The sequence below is a fragment of the Trichechus manatus genome, unplaced genomic scaffold, assembly GCF_000243295.1.
Source record: "Trichechus manatus latirostris isolate Lorelei unplaced genomic scaffold, TriManLat1.0 scaffold00010, whole genome shotgun sequence".
NCBI classification, from domain to species: Eukaryota; Metazoa; Chordata; class Mammalia; order Sirenia; family Trichechidae; genus Trichechus; species Trichechus manatus.
The window spans coordinates 32,198,436-32,218,017 of record NW_004443946.1 but is presented as its reverse complement, the minus strand read 5'-3'; the positions used below and the strand labels follow the sequence as shown (position 1 = coordinate 32,218,017).

The 19,582-nt window shown below is 37.6% G+C and overlaps 1 protein-coding gene across 1 annotated transcript in view; it reads right to left on the bottom strand.

Annotated features, from left to right (window-relative positions):
- NRXN3 (neurexin 3) overlaps positions 1 to 19,582 on the bottom strand; it is a 1,723,724-nt gene that overhangs the window by 652,756 nt on the left and 1,051,386 nt on the right. Inside the window, exons 19-20 of the mRNA XM_023726412.1 lie at positions 14,883 to 14,902; positions 3,963 to 3,972 (exon numbers count right to left, since the gene is read on the bottom strand). Of these exons, the coding sequence (XP_023582180.1) occupies positions 3,963 to 3,972; positions 14,883 to 14,902 (30 nt within the window). The remainder of the gene's footprint in view (positions 1 to 3,962; positions 3,973 to 14,882; positions 14,903 to 19,582) is intronic.

The window sequence follows — 19,582 nt, the reverse complement described above, 5'->3', positions numbered from 1 at the left end:
GTTTACAAAGGACCAGGAAATAGGAAGCTATATCAAAAGGTATAACAAATTGTTGGAATGAAATGATTCTACTGGTAACTCGACAGAATTAAGGAAGGAAAATTTAAGTTAAAAAATAAGCTTCCATCTGTTGGGATATATTGAGATTGAAGGAGCAGTCAGAAAAGAAATGAGAGGAACTCATACTTGAGAATGTATTCAAAGTTAAGACCAAAAAGAAGCTCTGAAGCCAGGACAGCAACAAATCTATATTCTTCTCCATGGGCCACCTAGAAAATAATTTCCTGCCTGATAAGAAACCAGTCCTTTAAAGATATTTCTGATGTTCTCACAGTCAAATATTTCTCATTAAGTAGATTTAATTTTTAATTTTCAAATCAGCAAGTTGATAAAAGGATAGACTTTAACAATCATATGTCACATCTTATATGCAGTTTGATTTTCTCTTTTTGCTTATTACTACTTTTGTGAGGTTTCGATAAAGCTCTATTTTCCCCTCACAGTTTAGCTTTTCTTTCTACTCAGTCATGTTGGGAAGTCATATTGGTCACCTGCAAATAACCTGTGGGAGGCAGAATAATGGTCCTGCAAAGATGTTCACATCCTAATCTCCAGAACCTGTGAATATATTAGGTTACATGGCAAAAAGTACATTAAGGTTGCAGACAGAATTAAGTTTACTGATCAGCTGACTTCAGGAAAGAGAGATTATCCTGGATTATCTGGGTGGGCACAGTCTAACCACATAAATCTTTAAAAGTGGACAAGGAGGCAAAAGACTGGTTGGAGAAACTCAATGTGAGAAGAACTGGACCAGCATTTGCTAGCTTTGAAGATGGATGAAAGGGGGCATGAGCCAAGGATTGTGACAGCCTCTAGAAGGTGGCAACTTCCCTCAGTTTACAGCCAGTGAGAAAACACAGGGATCTTGATTCTATAATCACAAGGAACTGAATTCTGCCGACAACCCAAACAAGCAAGAAACAGATTCTCTCTTAGAGCTTCCAGAAAGGAATGTGGCCCGCTGACACCTTGATTTTAGTCCATTGAGATCTGTACTGAACTTCTTACCTACAGAACCATAAAATGATAAAGTCGTGTTGCTTTAAACCACGAAAGTTGCAGTGATTTGTTACTGCAGCCACAGAAAACTAAAGCACAACTCAACCATTTCCAGGATAATTCCTGGGAACACTGACTTTTCAGAATTACACTGAGAAAGACACAGCAGAAAGAGAAGTCTGGAATAATACATTTTTAAATGCACATGAGGTTATCTACAGCCAAGGAAGTAAGCTATAGAATCAGAGACAGTTGCTTCCTTTTTCAATGTAAAACAATATACCTGGGCTTTTTGTTACATCTTACTTCATATCTAAGGGTTTATTCCAACCAGAAGCTGTCTGACCTATCTCAGTCCATTACCATGCTTTGGGTAGTAAACAGCTACAAATTGGCAGGAACACCGACATCTGGAACAGGTGAATGCCAAGAACTCTTTCTATGACTATTCCCCATTAGTCTCCCTGGCTCTTGGATCCCTGTTCCCATACCTAGCTTCAAGAGCTAGTTATGGCTACTCCATTTTGGTAAGGTTCCTCAGTGTTCAACTGGACTCAGCTGCCTTCTTGACTCCTAACTATGAATAGATTTGGTATCTAGATTTTGTAAGCTTAGGTGAGTGATTCCCTCTACCTACCAACATTTTGGCCATCCAATGCTGCCCTGAGTGTAAGTAATAAGAATCTGTAGAGCATAAGGTTGAGAAACTAGATTGAACCAATAATTATTTTCTTGCCTTAAAATTAATTAAATTTATACAATGACTTTATATATCGCAAAGGGATCCACACTTACTATCTCATCTGTGCCTCATATTGAAAATGGTAACGCAAATCTTATTATTTCTGCTTTATAATAGGATAAACTGAAACATACCAAAAGAGAATAAGTTGCCCACAATTGTGCAGTTAGTTAAGAACCAAGTCAGGCTAAAGACTAGGCTTCCTGACTTCTGTTCACAATCTCTGGGTCTCCTTTTTACAATCACAGAGGAGAAATCTCCCTTGTGTCTACAACAGTTTAAAGAAGACTGTTCCCCAAGAGATGAAAAGAGCACTGTGATGTTCTACAGCATCTCTGACCACTGCCATAGTATCTACATGTCCTCTCTCCACTACTCTATTGCTTTGTTCTCTTTTGCCCCTCCAGAATAAAATAAAACAGAAATTTAGGACAGATGAATGATAAAATCACCCCTCTTCTTCAGTCACACATAGAACATACCTGCGCTTTTAAAATTATACAAGGTAACTTGGCATAGTGGTTAAGAGCTACGGCTGCTAACCAAAAGGTCTGCAGTTCGAATCCACCAGGTACTCCATGGAAACCCTATGGGGCAGTTCTACTCTGTCCTATAGGGTCACTATGAGTCAGAATCGACTCAACAGCAATGGGTTTTTTAACTTGTTGCTAAAAACAGTTACTAAAATAAAATTGTCAGTCATATGAAAAGTTCAAAATTCTGTATGTTGGCAATGGTTCTAAGAGGCAATCTCTTTTATGTTCTAGAAAAATGTCTTGATTGGTTATCATCATGCATAAGGTTGATAATCTGTGACTGGCTGGAGTAAAGTGCTAAACAAGGTCTAACCCATCGATTTGCTTCTTGAAAGGGGAAAGGAGCTTTTAATTCACCCTCGTGATCTCAACTACCGCTAGTGGGTCAACATCATCATTAGACCACATTTGTTTGAGTAAATACTATTTTTTGTCCCTATAACAAATTTGATTCAGTAACACGGCATTCTTATGAAAAGTATTTAACTACCTGTAGAGATAAATAACTCCTTTAAAGTGTCTCCTTTAAATTTTCAAAAGAATTTCTAAAAGTAGCAAATTTCTAAAAAGAAAGAAAATAAAAGAAATAGAATAGGAGAGTATCAAAACAAAAATGTAGAAATGACCAGTAGGAACGTGCATTACAATCATCTAACCTAGATCATTGAAACATTCATGTAGAGGAAAAAGAATCCATAACATGGACCCAGTAGAGTAATGAACGATGTTCCTGGCTCCAAGGTATAAACCCATTGCCATCTAGTTGATTCTGACTCATAGCAATCTCGTAGGACAGTAGAAGTGTCCCACAGAGCTTCCAAGGACTGGATAGTGGATTTGAACGGCCAACCTTTTGGTTAGCAGCCGAGCTCTTAACCACTGTGCCACCAGGGCTCTCCTCCAAGGTATTATAGTTCCAATAAACTCTTTATGTATTTGGGTTCTGCCTCTTCTTTTAGGTAGAGAATGAGGATACAAGTTTCCTAGGTCTACCTTTTGATGACTTCTCTAAGACTTTCATGTCCCTTTAATTTTATTTCACTGGAATTATTGTGAAAAAGGAAATAAGTACAGGTCAGGTTTTTTTTTTTTTTAATTTCAGGTGAAACCAGGAAAATAGAAGACAATGTGCTCTGTAAATAAGATTACTACAACCTTTTATATCCCTGTGTCTAACTCAACGGTTAACAACGTGATGGACAAAATACTATCTATATCCAGGAAGGCTCTTTTCAAAGTTCTCCAAGTACCTAAGGATGATTTCACTGATACAGAAAACATTCTTTAAACTGGAAAGCATATGTTAATCTTAGGCTACAGGTGTAAAACTAAAAAATAAAGTTTGTAAGCAGTTTTCCAATAATAAATGAAAAGTAGAGATATTGGGTTGAAAATGGTAACCGGCACTCCAGTGCAGACCTACTGCCTTCATTATAAACTAGCCTTCAGTTACGTGATCTGTAAAATAGGTTTTTATAAGTATGCCAATAAGGCAAGTTAGCGGGAATTTGCGTTGATCTTAAGACCAGTGCTGTTCAAATGTAACACTTTGAAATGTAATGTTTCTTCTAATTTTGTATATTTGTCCCCATTCTTACAGGAAAAACATTCTGCCTGCATACGGTCATTAAACTAATATGGGTTGAAGTGGTACATAATGCAAAATGGTCGTGAAACCATACCATTCAATGATGGAACTGTGTTGGGATGCTAAAATATAATTATTTGTCCATCAAATATGAAAATAAAAAATAACTGCATATTAAAAGTTTTACAAAAATTTTTCATTTTTCCTTAAAAGACCCAAACCACTAAATTAAGTAGCTTCCCTCTGTAGAAACCTTAACCTGGCCAGGACTTCTTAGCATTGTAGTGCACTTTAAGGAGGAAACCCTTTAAAGATAATAAATACAATTGGGAAAAGCCTCTCTGTTTTTTTTTTTTTTTAAAATCAAACTTTGCACCAAAGCAATGCTAGTGATAGAACAAGATCTTGCCTCAAGGTTTCATTAATACTAATGATAACATAACAAGGATAATAGATAGCTTTTATGGAGAGCCCATAATGTAAAGCTGTTTTACTTACATCTATGTATTTCTTTTTTCTTGTTTTTTTTTTACTTTCCACTGGCATCACATTAAAAAAAGACATCATCATATCTCCCTGACACTATTACAATGATGTCCTGACTGGGCTTCTTACTTTGCCCTTGCCTGTCTGTAAGTATAAATTATATAATGTTACTCCCTTGCTTAAAATTACATAAATCATCACCATCAGGCTTATAATAAATCGAAACTCCTCACCCTGCTGTATATAATCAGAACCCTGTAAACCTGTCCAATCTTACCTCTCCTCGTTCTCCCCATTGTTGATTACGTACACACTGTCTGGCTTCTTTCTGGTTCTCAAACAAATCAAGTCTATTTTTCCCATAAGGCTTTTGCATTAACAGTCCCTCAGACTTAGATGTGCTTTTCTGGTCCTTGCAGAGCTCACTTTTATCACTTGGGTCTCAGGCTTTTCCTGTCTGCCCAACTTAAAGTATTTCCCATTCATACTCTTTTGCCCCATCCTGTTTTTATCACTGTTTCTATCAGAAACTGATATTTTCTTCTTTTTAATTTACTTATTGTCTCTCTCACTGGAGAGAATAGAAAGCATGGTTGTCTTGTTCATCACTATGTACTCAGAGTGCAGAATTTGATCTGGGAATAGTCATGCACTCAGTAAAGGTTTACTAAATGAAAGAATGAATTATTTTAATTCCTACAACCATTTTGTGAACCAGGTAGTCTATTTTTTCCCAATGTACTGAGGAGTAGTGAGATAAAGAGATTGTTGAAGGTCACTCGGTTATTTATTAGTAGCAGAGCTGGGATTCAAACCCAGATTTGTTGACTTCATGGTGGTTCTGCTCAACAGATTGATTGGGCAATCAAGAAAATGTACTAATAGGTAGGAATGGTTCAAATGATTTTGATTACAAGTTATAAGATACCCTTTTAGTTGAAACAAAAGGGAAGCCTATTATCCCACATTATTAGAAACCAAAAAATAGGACAATTGAATGGTTGGTATTTCAGTAGTTCAATGAAATAATCAAGGAAAAAGGTTCTTTTCACCTTTTTGCTTTGGATTTTGGCATGTGTCCACATGTCACATATGAACCCAACAATCTGTAGAAGAATCAATATGCAAATGGGCGTCTGTTTAGATTAAAATTGGGATCTTATTGATAAGAAGGTCACTAAGTCAACTAAACATTACCATTAAATATTTTTCCTAATACATTTCCTTATGCATTTATTACAAAGGGTATACTGCAATGGTGGCAAGTCTGGATGCACATTAATATCACCTTGAAAGCTTTTAAAATTTCAAAAATTTTTATACTTGGCTCATACCTCAGACCAATTAAATCAGTATTTCTGGGGAAGGGGCCTGAACACCAGAGTTTTTGTTGTTGTTTATTTTTTAAACTCTGTAGGCCATTCTATTGTACAATACAAGATTGAGAAGCACTAGAACATCATTTGTGGGTATACCCTCCTCGGTCATAAGTATTTCCATTTTTTGGGTTATTCATTATTGCTCACTTGTATGTTCTCATTTGTTTGTTAATTTCCATCCTATGACTTTTTCCTATGCTATTACTAAATAATAGTTGATTATTAAATGTGCTATACAAATGAAAAAAGTAATTTTGATCAGTTCCCATATATCATCTGAGAGCATTCTTGTGAAGATGAAGAAAGACAGTGTTTCAAATATACAGCACTTTAAAGTGACCCATCTTATAGTAACAAGATGTAGTGCCTGATGCACTTCTCGATGATGTATTATAAAGATGCAATCACCTCATTCTTTTTCAAAATAACCAATGTCTGTGGAGAATTGTACTTTTCAAAGACAGAGATAAAAATATCTCCCATCCAACTTGCTCCTTTGCACTATGGCCTTGCCTCTTCCCACCAAGAATTGGAGTCTAATACTCCCTCCTTTGATTCTGGGTTGGCTTAGTGACTTGCTTGAAACAACTGAAATGTGGTAGAAGTGTCACTGTGCTTCTAAGGCTAGGTCAGAAAAGGCAATGTGGCTTCCACCTGGTTCTCTTGAAAGAGACACACGTAACTCTACCACTTACTTAGCTTTCCTCTTTTTGGCTATGCTCAAGGTTTCAAAGGAGAAAAGGGAGGGGGAGGAAAACCGGGTATTCACTCCTTAGTTCTTGAGATAATGCTCTTGTAGGAACTATTTAGAATCACAACTTCTGGTAGTCAGTATAAAAATACATTTGCAACCTTAAAATATATTTTTAAAAAATTCGCCTAAACTAAGAAACCAATGTATCCAAGCACAAGATAGGTTTTCAAACTAAATTTACAAATTTGTAATGAAAATAGCCTAATCCCATGCTTTCTAAAGTGTGTTCCATAGAACATTAGTCCTTCAAGCTGCTCCTTAAGAAAAGTGTCCCCAGGTCAAAGAAATTTGGGGAATGTTGCATATTATACATCTCTTCTAGAGATTCATACTATTCATGAGCTTTATTGAGGTTCTGGAAGGCCTGCAGTAAAAAGATCTATTTAGCTGTATTTCACCCAGCATTTCTCACACTTATTTGAGCACAGAAATACGTATGTGTGTGTGGGTGTGTACATGCATACGTGCCTTCTTTGAGAGGGATCATGAAGGCAGATAAAATATCCATTATATCCATATAGTGAGAAAGAACTGGCCCCGTAACAGCAGGTACAAAGCACAGCTATTAACAGCCTCACTTGCTTGCAAAAGATTTCCTGGGAGCAGATGCAGACAGGGAAGAAGAGACAGTGGCTGGAATTTTTTGAGATCCTCCTCATCTCTGTTTTCATAACACCTTCATCCATCTTCCTTGTACCTTTTCCCCGAGGCAAGTTAATGGATTAACCTAAGAACACAGAGTATCAGAGGCCAAAACTCTGCATCTGAGAAGACATTGTAGCTTCATATGTACAGAGGAATAAATCATTTCACAGTGTTTCTCCAGTGAAGCCTAGAAAGAAAAATCACAGACAAGGGGATTTGTCCTTCAGATGGTTATTACCCATAGCAGGTGGCAGAAAGGCCAACGGTAGAAACTGCATTTCAGCAACCAAAGTCACAGCCCAAACACAAAGATGCTCACAGGGCCTCTGTCTTCTTGGCTGCTGGGACACAATATTAACAACCAAACAGTGACAGACAGATTATTGTACTTGTTCCCTTTGCCATAGATTCCTGAACATACACAGGGAGTTGCTCTTCAAGCCAAGATTGGAGAAAGAAAAAGTAGAATGAAAAAAAAGAAAAATACCAGAAGTACCAGCTGCTAAAATGAAATAAAAGACTACAAATCTAACCTCAAGCACTTGAATTCCTTAAAGCTCAGAGCAACATCAGGGAAAACTATATTGCTAGTATAACAAGGGCAAGAGGAATCTTAGCTGCAGATCCTTCATAGTTGTCTATCTAGTTTTGGATTATATTGATAGAGTTTACAAAAATCTTATGTTTTCAGGATTTGATTGGCTTTGAAAGTGATCAAGGCAAGGATTTTGAAGGATTTTTCTAGACTAGCCATTGGAATTTAGCTATATAATAAAAAAAACTAAGAATCAATGAAAAAAGATTGTAGAGTGACATGGAATAATGGTTAAGAGGACAGGCTTTGAAGTCTGATGGAGTTGGATTCAAATATCAACACTGCCATTTAAAAGCTATTTAACCTTGGGCAAAGTACTCAACCTTTGAGAGTTCCTGTTTCCTCATGAAGAACAAGGAATAAAAATAACACCTACTTCACTGTTGTCATGGATTGAATTATGTCCCCCAAAAAATGTGTGCATCAATTTGGCTGGGCCATGATTCCCAGTATTGTGTGGTTGTCCTCCATTTTGTGATTGTAATTTTATGTTAAAGAGGATTAGGATGTGACTGTAACACCCTCACTAAGGTCACATCCCTAATCCAATGTAAAGGAAGTTTCCCTGGGATGTGGCCTGCACCACCTTTTATCTCACAAGAGATAAAAGGAGAGGGAAGCAAGCAGAGAGTTGGGGACCTCATACCACCAAGAAAGCAGTGCCGGGAGCAGAGCTTGTCCTTTGGACCCGGGGTCCCTACGTGGAGAAGATCCTAGTCTGGGGGAAGGTTGATGAGAAGCCGACAGAGAGAGAAAGCCTTCCCCTGGAGCTGATGTCCTGAATTTGGACTTTTAGCCTACTTTACTGTGAGGAAGTAAACTTCTGTTTGTTAAAGCCATCCACTTGTGGTATTTCTGTTATAGCAGTACTAGATGACTAAGACAACTGTGTTGTCAGATTTAAATACATAAGGCAAAGCATTTAGTTCAGTGCCTGACAAACGAACCTGTTGCCATCGAGTTGATTCTGGCCTATAGTGACCCTGTAGGACAGAGCAGAACTGCCGCACAGCATTTCCAAGGAACGGCTGGTGGATTCGAACTGCTGACCTTTTAATTAGCAAGGGAGCGCTTAACCACTGTGCCACCAGGGCTTTGCCTGGCAAATAGTGGGCATGTAATAAATGGTGACTGCAGTTATCCTCATCATCATTATCTTACAGCTGTTACAGCCTAGTGGCTCTTTTCCCTAACTTCAGAGAAATAAGTATTTATATCTCTTTCTAAAAAAGACACTTTAATATTGGTAATTTAATATTGTGATGTGCCTGTCTTTCTTCTAAGTCCACTGCATGTATTAACTCATAACTCACAACAACCATATGGGGAAGGCACTCTTAATGTCCCATTTTTAAAATGAGGAAACTGAGGCAGAAAGAAGTTATGTAACTTGCCCAAGGTCACGTAACAGTAAGTAGTGAGGCCAAGTCATAAATCTAGGCTATTTGATTCCAAAGTTTGGACTCTAAAACACTAGATATGGGAAAATTAACTGATGTGTCCAAATCGGGAAAGTTTATTATAACCCAGAAACTTCACAGGAAATCTCGATGGGACTCTGGGGAGACCTGGGTTTCCTAGAAAATCAGGAAAGGTGGTAAGCATTCTTTCCAATGAGAAAAATAACATCTTGTAAATTCAAGCCAATTAGGTCCTTACTGAAACAATTGCTACTGCCCACACTCAGAATTTCAATTTAGATAGATGCAAGAGAGGGCTAGTCACACAAATTCTCATTCATAGTCAAAGGAGTACCCAGAACACATAACATGATTTTTATCCAATAAATACAGATTGCATTTCTTAATAGGACAGATGTGGATTATCTTGTTCATTTATTCAATGGTTTTTGGAATGTGTATTATGTGACAATCACTGTGTTAATGCTGGGGATACCATGAGGGACCATATAGACTTTGTACCAATCTGAGTGAAACAACCGTATTCTCCTAGTTAAGGTTCATGGTGAATCTAGATACTTGCTCTCAAAATAGTATCTCTCAGAACACCCATTGTTGGGCAAAATAATCTTGACAGAATTTGACATTAGGATATTTAATAGCCCTGTTAAAACTTTGCACATGGAAGACTGGACTGAGGAAATTGATTAAGATGGCTACCCAAAGGGCACAGCTCTTAAGTAATAAGCAAAGAGAAAGCACTGTCAATACCATTAATGGTGACTCATGGGATAAATCCAAGGGGAAACTCGCCCGCGTTTGTAATCAAAGGTCCAATGCTATTGATGCTTTAATAATTAGTCTTTCCCTCCTTATATTCATCTATGAGGTTAAATACATTAGACAGGGTCCAAAAAGGTTGCTTCGCCCCATATGAATACTTTGTTCCTTTATAGAGCTGTAATGCAGACTAACAGCTGTGCTTGAACGTAGGAATTTAATAGAACTAGCATTCATTCATCTATTCACTGATTCAACATATATGGATGCCTTCTATGTGCCAGACACTGTTTTAGGCACCAAGAATAAAATGGTAACCAGTACAGGAAAGATATTTTGAGTCCCAGTGCTTATGCTGAAATGAGGAGAGACACAATAAAGTAGTAAATAAATAAACAGAATTGTGCGTTAAGTGTTATAAAAAAACAAGGCAGAATAATGGGATAGAGAGTGGTTGGAGGTTGAGGAGACTATTTTAGACAAGGTAGGAGGAGAAGCTTCTTTATAACAGGTGACATTTGAGTTAAGACCTGAGTAATGTAAACGATAACAAGGACTGAGGATCTCTCTGATACCAAGAGCAAACTATTATGGCCCAGAGAATGTATCACACTTTATACCATGTTACTTTTGCAGAAGTTTCTCTAGTTATTACATGGCAACATCTTACAGACAGAATGAAATGCATCCTGGATTCTCTCTCTGAGGAAAGAGGTCATTGGACATCTTGTTTTTTTATGAAGACTGCTAGATAACACCTTAAAAAGAACTCAGAGGTTGCTAATTCACAATTCATTACTTTGAAAGCTTTTTGTAAAAAATCTTCCTATGTTGTTGGTGGAAATACAAATGGTATAAACTTCCTGGCAGGCAATTTGGCAAAATGTGAAAACTCTTACAAATATTAAAAATATGCACACTCTTACGCTCACAATTCTACTTCTAAAAATTTATTCTAAGGAAATAATTGCAGGGACTTTACATCATTTAGATACAGATGTGACTGCTGCAGCATTGTTTTTAATAGCAAAACTTGGAAAATAATAAAAATGACCAATAAAACTGGGTTATCAAGTAAATTATGCCATTTCATATAATGGAATATGAGTAAAACACTTTAAACAGTGACCACATAGAGTAAGATGAATGTCAGCTGTTATCATTATTATTGTTGATCAGTCATAGAAAACGATGTTTCAGATGAATATTAATTGATTCAGAAAGATGTTTTGGGACATTAAGAATAAAAAATACTCTTGCTTAAAATATCACTGGTAAAGATTTCGGTGCTCTCTGTGTGAAGTCTTCAGTTGAGCCCTTGAGGTCAAGAAGAAACATAAAATTCGGGCACTAATGCTCCTATCTCAGCCTCAGGAAAAATGAACTGTGGTGGCAAAGATTCTAATGGATAAGTTCTAATTCTTAAGTCCTACCTCATATGCTCATTTCTATAAATCCAGGAGCTATCCTAAATGGGATTAGGTGGCCTCACCCAATTTATCATCATAAGAATGCCCTCCCACCACCCCCATGCTCAGGAGGTTACTTTTGCTGCCAGAACTGTCTAAATTCTGTTTTGAGTTGTGGGTTCTAATTACTATAGAGCTTGTCAGTCTAACCCAAATAGCATCCTTTGGGTGGACTCAAATGTAGTCCCCCTTTCTATACAAAATGATATCCACTTTCCTTCAAAGTATGGAGCCATCATCTTTCTGCCTCCTCTGTACATCCTTTGGACAAGCAACTTCTCAGTTTTCCTCATCTGTAATATTGGAATATTAATATTACCTACCTCACAGAGGAGTTAAGAAGATTAAATGTACTAATGTTTTTAAAATTTGTAAAGCAGTGCTTTATAAGTATTTGTTAAATAAAGTTTAAAATATTTATTCTAGAAAACCTCTAGAATCCCTGGGTTGTGTAAATGGTCAGTGAGCTCCGCTGCTAACCAAAAGGTTGGAGGTTTGAGTCCATCCAGAGGTATCTCAGAAGAGACATCTGGCAATCTACATGTGAAAATCAGCCACTGAATACCATATGGAGGACAGTTCTACTCTGACACACATGGGGTCACCATAAGTTGGCATTGACTCAATGATAACTGGTTATAAAACCTCTACACCAGCTTCTCAAAATCATACTTTCACCACTGAATTATTTCGTAAGAGCTATAGGGATTCCCTGTTTTTCCTGCTGTTTAAGATCCCATTTCTCATCCTTGTTCCTTCTCTTTAAGCCACAATATCAAATATAAATATATCAATAAACTTTGAGCTTTCATGTATGACCTGCAAAACCCTCCCTCTATGCATATGTAACAATCACTAGAAGTCTGGCCCATTCTGAGCAGGACATTTAATGGCAGATTGGGGCAGAAAGAATGGACCAAAGAAGTAAAGGGAGAAATGAAAGAGGGTAAACTTGTGTTGCAATTTCTCTTTTGCCACATGCTCCTCTTTCGAGTGGTTTCCTTATTAGAGTTCCCAGCTTCCACTCCATCTACTCACTGCACATGTTCTGAACCTTGCTGCAAAAACCCTATCCTTGAACCCATTGTTAATAGGAAACCCTCAAGAGAGGCAAAGTCTAATTGTCTTTGGTAATGTTTTCTATTCTTACTTTAATCTCTTTTATCTCATCATGTCCCAATTATCGTTCATATGCAGTTTTATTTTTCTCTACAATCTAAGCCAGTGTTTCTCAAAGAGAAGTCAATGGAGTGACTGCATCAGTGTTACTGGGGGCAAAGTTTATAATACAGATTCCCAAGCTCCATTCCAGGCCATCTGAGTGGGCATCTAGTGCTCAGGATTTTTCAGTTACAAAAGAACTCCAGGTGAAGGTAATGTACACTAAGTAGTAAGAGCGACAGCCCAACAAATCCAACAGATAGTGAAGCACACAGAAAGGGAACTTCTAAAGGATTTCCCACTGATGCTGGCAGGTGAAATACCTGAAAAACTCGAAAGTGTTTGTGAGCCTGTTTCATCAGAGGCAAGAGGACCAGGAGGCAACCGTGATGTGATGCTGTGTTGGAAGAGAAAAGACTACAAATAGACAATGTCTGAAATCCAGTCTACTAAATAAAGGGGCCTAATATTATTTTCTTTTAATGAATTTAATAGTAGTATTCAATGTGGAGACTTTATATAATCTTGTAGTCACACGCATTGTGCTCTGCTTTTCTAATTAGGTAATGAAATTATTAATTATGCTTAACATTTGTATGTTTGCCTACTAAAATTAATAGAAAATCATATGTTTTCCAATGATTTAAAAAAAAAAAAAAAAAGGAGAAAAAGAAAAATACTCTCTATTAGTTACAAGTGGTTACAGCCCAGAAAGCAGCATTTGGACGTTAACCACAATAACTCACAGAAAAGGGGCTGGAAAGACAGAGTTACCACAAGAAAGGAGGAGGATAGTTAACATTTGTAGAGCATGGCCTAGTCTCCAGATGAGGCTCTAAATACTTGCCTGTTTCAGCTCATATAATCCTCACAGCTACCCTGTGAGGTTAGTATTCCAAAAAATAAAAATAAAACCAAACTCACTGCTCTCAGTTCGATTCCGACTCATAGCAACCCCATGGGGTGTCCATGGCTGTAAATCTTGTGTGTGTTTGTTTATTGTTGTAGTTTAAGTGAAAGTTTATAGTTCAAGTTAGTCTCTCATACAAAAATTTATACAGACATTGTTATGTGACCCTAATTTCTCTCCCTATACTGTGACAGCACACTCCTCCTTTCCACCTCTGATTTCCCGTGTCCATTCAACCAGCTCCTAACCCTCTCTGCCTTCTCATCTCATCTCCAGACAGAAGCTGCCCATTTAGTCTCATGAATCTACTTGAGCTAAGAAGCACATCTTCACGAGTATCATTTTATGTCCCACAGTCCAGTCCAATCTTTGTCTGAAGAGTTAGCCTTGGGAACTGTTTTAGTTCTGAGCTGACAGAGAGTCTGGGGGCCATGCTTTCTGAGGTTCCTCCAGACTCAGTCAGACCATTAAGTCTGGTCTTTTTACTAGAATTTGAGTTCTGCACCCCACCTTTCTCCTGCTCCATCAGGGACTCTCTGTTGTGTTTCCTATCAGGGTGGTCACTGGTGGTAGCCAGGCACCATCTAGTTCTTCTGGTCTCAGGCTGATGAAGTCTCTGAGGGTTTATGTGGCCCTTTCTGTCTCTTGAGCTAATACTTGCCTTGTGTTTTTGGTGTTCTTCATTCTCCTTTACTCCAGGTGAGTTGGGACCAATTGATGCATCTTAGATGGCTGTAAATCTTTATGGAAACAGATTGCCACATCTTTCTCCTGCAGAGCTCCTGATGGTTTCGAATTGCTGATCTTTTGGTTAGCAGCTGATCGATCGCTTTACCCACTGCACCACCAGGGCTCCCCGAGGTTAGTACTAGTCATACTAAATTTTCATTTATAGTCAGGGAGAGGGGAAGGGGCCTTCCCATCATCATGTAGCCAATAAGTAGTGGAGGCAGAAGTTGAACCTATGCTGTCTGGCTGTTAACATCTATGACTCAGTGACTAGCCTCCTCTAGCATTCCTATCTAGAAAATGGGAATATGATATTACCTGCCTCATAGGGTCATTGTGAGGATTCATTCATGCAAATCCATTTAGAGGATGTCTGGCACATAGTAAGCACCATATATGCATCTGATTTCATTATTATTATTATCAATTATTTAATGGTCAATGTAATTATAATTTATGTAATAATAACATATTTATTTCTTGATATTCTTATACCATTAAGCAGTAAGATGACAAATACATAGGAAAAAGAATGAATGTCTTTTCTGAAGCAGTGTGCAATGTTCCTCAAAGTGTGTTTTTCTACACCACCTATATCAGAAGCACCTGGAGAGTTTGTTAAAAATAGAGATTCCAGGGGCCCTACCTGAGATCTACTATATGAGGCTCCCAAATCTGTATATTTAGCAAGAGCCATAAGTGATTTCTTCTGAACTGTAAAGTCTGAGATTCTTCAACACAGAGGCAAAATTAGATGTATAAACACGAAGGATAGAAGAAAAGTCAGCTATCAGACAATCTACATATTTCTCTGCATGAACAAGTTAAACATCTTAAAGGCACACATAGTGCTTCCAGAAGGCGGTATTTGTGGATTTCTGTCATAGGACTAAGTGATTTCTGACTTGATAAAGTTTGCACTTATAATAATGTAATTAAATAATTTCCATACCATTATGCTCTATTAGGACTGGCTTAATCTGAGCAATAAAAATACAATAACAATGGTGATGGATGACAGTGAATAAAGATGGGTGATGATGATAATTATGAGGTGCTTGATGTTCTGCATCAAAATTATAGAGTTCCTATTTTCATTAACTTTGTGCGAAACTATGGTGACAAGACTAACAAACTTTGAAACAGCAATGCAGGAGTAAGTTTATTTGAATTGTTCTACTTATGTTATATTCTTGTATAGCTCTGTTTGCCTTTGCTGATGTTTCTATGGTAAGTTTCTTTAACTCCAAACTTAGAGCTTCAAGGTATATGTAAAAAAAATTACATTAATAAGCACTGAAAGATAAAAACTGTCTGAGAAATGAGTTGAATGAAATACCGTAAAAACAGAGTCACTATAAAATTAGGATCACAACCTATAGGGTACTTTCTTTTCAAATGTTATAAATTGCCTAAGGGTTCAACTCTTGGCCAATAAGCCTCATGTGCAGCTACCGCCCCCATCTGTCAGTGGAGGCTTGTGTGTTGCTATGAAGCTGAACACGTTTCAGTGGAGCTGCCAGACTAAGACAGGCTAGGAAGAAAGGTCTGGTGATCTACTTCCAAAAATCAGCCAATAAAAGACCTGTGGATCACAGTGGTCTCATCTGCAACCAATCATGGTGATGGCTAGCACTGGGAAGCATTTCACACTGTTGTGTATGAGGTCTCTATGAGGCAGGGGCCAACTCGATGGCAGCTAACAATTCCTTAGTCAGTTTCTACCTTCTAATAGAAAATTTTTTTCGTGCATCTATCTTTTTAATTATGTATTAATGCTGCAAATCTTAGTTATGAGTGGGAGTGGGAGTCACACATGGACAACACACACAGGCATGCTGGAGATGGCTTGTGGATTAATTGATTGTGTGCATCACTCCCCACTGTGTATTCAGTGATGTCACTGTGACACCTTGAAATCAGCCTTGTTGGGAGTATTTACACCACAAAAATCAGCAAATGCTACAGACTAAATCTTTTTTTTTCCCCAGAAAGCCAATTGTTAAATAAACATTTATCAGCACAGCACTGTCCACACAAGGCCTTCTTAACATGAATTTGCCACCATAATTGAGCACCAACTAGGTTCTCAGAATTTTACAGCTATATCATATTTAATCCTTACAACTAACCTTAAGATGTGGCAAAGGATCTTTTGTTATTCTTGTTAGACAAGAAGACTAAAGTTCAATGATTAAATAAGTTGCCCAAGATCATAAAACTTTAACTAGGACATATTTTGAATCCTGGTCTATCTGGATCCAAATCCACCTCTCTATCACTCACACAGTGCTAACTTCCCAAGTTAACGGGTGGTTAGATCCTGGAGAAAATGCTGACATAGGAAATCTTGATATAAACATGCCAGTTGACAATTAACATTGTAATGAAAATGGAAACATGTGGCCAGGATGCTTGACAAGTCCTAGTGTGAAGTCTCCGGGGGTGTGCTTCCAGGATCCAGAGTCTGTACTGCCCTAACCTGCTTATCTATAGCTCAAAGGAAGACAAAAAAGCCATGCTCCACTCCCACTCACAACTAAGAACCCAAGCAGCAAGGAAGATTCCATATCAACATTAAGACAAATTTTCTAGTAAAAGGTAATGCATTCATTGTACCTCAAAGTAGTCAAGTAGAGGCTGGAAGACTTCTCTCATAGAGTAGTGATGAAGTAGTCAGAATTTGGAATCAGATGACCCAGGTTCAAATCCTGGCCCTGTTGCTAACTAGCTATAGGGCCTTAGGCAAGACTCAACAGTTTTCTCATCTATAACATGAGGATAATAACATTACCTATTTCAATGGGTTGTGGTAAGTATTAGAAATTTCTTCTAATACTTAGATAGTATTACACAGATATAAGAATACTGCCTAGCACAAGACATTCACTCTTATGTTGTCAAAAGGATTTCTGCTTTGGTTAAATCAGAAGGAGGGCTTTGAACCAGTTCTTTTCTGCTCAATTTGATCCCCTGCTGAGAATTTGCATTTCTACCACAGATATACTAAATCAGAATCTACATTTTAATGACATTCCCAGATCCATTCCACTAGGAATCCATAAGAATCACCTAGTAATCTTATTAAAATATAGATTCTGATTCGGTATATCTGGGTTGGAAATGCAAATTCTGAGCAGGGGATGAAACCTGAAGGAACCGCTCCAAAGCCCTGATCAGAATCTTTATGACATTTAATAGTCTGTGATTTTATGTTCACTGAACTTTTCCCCTGGAACACAGTATGAAGGGCTTAGCTGGCCTGCAACAAATACTTGTTGGTGAATTGATACCCATAGTCCTTCAATAATTTTTATTAAGATTGCCATGAAAAACTATGGCACAAATTCTAAAGAGAGGAAATGGAAGCAGCATTCATTAAAAGGCCAATTCCTGCCAATCTCAGAGCTTTTTATATTTCTGAGTGTTTTGAATATATTAAAAGACATAAAATATCATACCCCTAAGAAATAGTTCAACAGGCTGCCCTTGACTTTTAACTACCTTCTATAAATCAAATTCCTGATTTAATATCTTAGTGCATATTTTAGATCCTTGCTTTAATTCAAACATGAATTGAGTTATTATATGCCAGGTGTTGGGAATAAGAGATAAAAGCCCTATTTCTTCTTCTTCGTGCACAAGTTTTATTACTATTATTACAGTGAAACCTGTGAGAGCTGGAACTCGATAGGATTGCCTTGTTTTTCTAGGTTTTGCAAGTTTTCTGCCTTTGACAGGATACAGTCTTACACTCTTCTATCACTTCCTATTAGTGAAAAATATTTGAGTTGTCCTTCTTTGACAGGTTTCTGCTTTACACAGGTTCCAGCTTCCACAGGTTTACTGTATTATTATTTTAGATTTACTATTTTACCTATTATGTTTGATAAGTGCTCTCAGGACAGGGATTCAAACTGGTTCATTTCAGTTTGACCCCCTGCTGAGAATCCTTTTATATATATAAGAATCACCTGGGGATCACATTAAAATGTAGATTCTTGTTCAGTATATCTGGGGTGGAAATGCAAATTCTCAGCAAAGGGCTGAACCAAAACAAACCGGTTCAAAGTCATGTCTCAGGATAAAAAAGATGCACAGAGTTCTTCCCTGAAAGAGTCATCATCATTTCATTAATGAATTTCTACTTAATTAACAAACTTGAGTTAAATATTGTTCACTGATACAAACCAGTGACTTCAATATAAATTTGATCCAAATCCTAGGAGCTCAGCCTGAGCCATTGTCTTAGGAAGAAATGCCTATAAAGAAAGGATAAACTCTTTAGCATTGTTTAGCCCAAAGAATAGAGGGCTGGAGAGGAAGAATCCTCTGTAATATCTATTTCAAAAATTTGAAAGATTATTACTTGAAAAGTAGTTATCATATGTTCTTTATGTCTCCTGAGAATAAACACAAGCAAGCCAGAAAAAATACAGCTTAAATGAGAGCAGTAGGGGTTTTGGATAATGATTTAAAAAGAACTCCTGGGTAACAAGTGCCATTGAGCATCAGAACAGGTTACCAAGAGTCAGTGTGAAATCTCTTTCTCAAGGAGTGTTAGCTGTGTGTACACTGTTTTCCAATTTGTTTCACCGCCTGCTTTTCTGTTTGTATTAATGAAGAAAGGACATGAAAAAGTTAACCCATTCTTTCCTGGGAATGTAACTCTATAGACAAACATATGATCACTCCTACAGGTGTTTAGGTCTCTTTCTGTACTTCGTTCCAGGCGATACCCATTGTTTCCCTCTTAGTCTTGTGATGACCCAGCTGGCCTTGGAATCCTGGCTTCTCCCTTGGCTTCTGAGACAATGATTATTCCCTACACCCCCTTTGTTCTCTGCTCTTCTAACCTATTCTTCTCTCTTCATTGTTTCTGTGCTCTCCTACCATACATTCATCACTGATGTGACAAACTCTCTAAACCCTTTCCTTTTTGAAAAATGTCCTCCATGTTCGTGGATTCAACTATCATCTTTTGGGAGTAATCACAAAGTCACAACTGTGGCATAGTACTCTTCCAAACTCTAGTCTTAGATCTGTTACTCACTGATGGATATTCTTACTTGGCTATTTCATAGTCATCAAAGTCTCAAAACTATTTTCTTCACAAAGCCACCCCCTTCTCTTGAATTTTCAATATTTTTCATTGGTAGTTTCATCCTTTTTATATGTCAACCTTGCAAATACAGCCCTTTTTTATTCTACTCTGGGTCTAGGCTACCCCCTTCCCACCCGCAGACACGCTCTATTCTACCCCCTAACAGTGACCTGTCAATCCTGTTTTGCTATATTGCTCACATCTATTAACCCTTTCCCACTGCTACCATTTTGGTTCAGGTT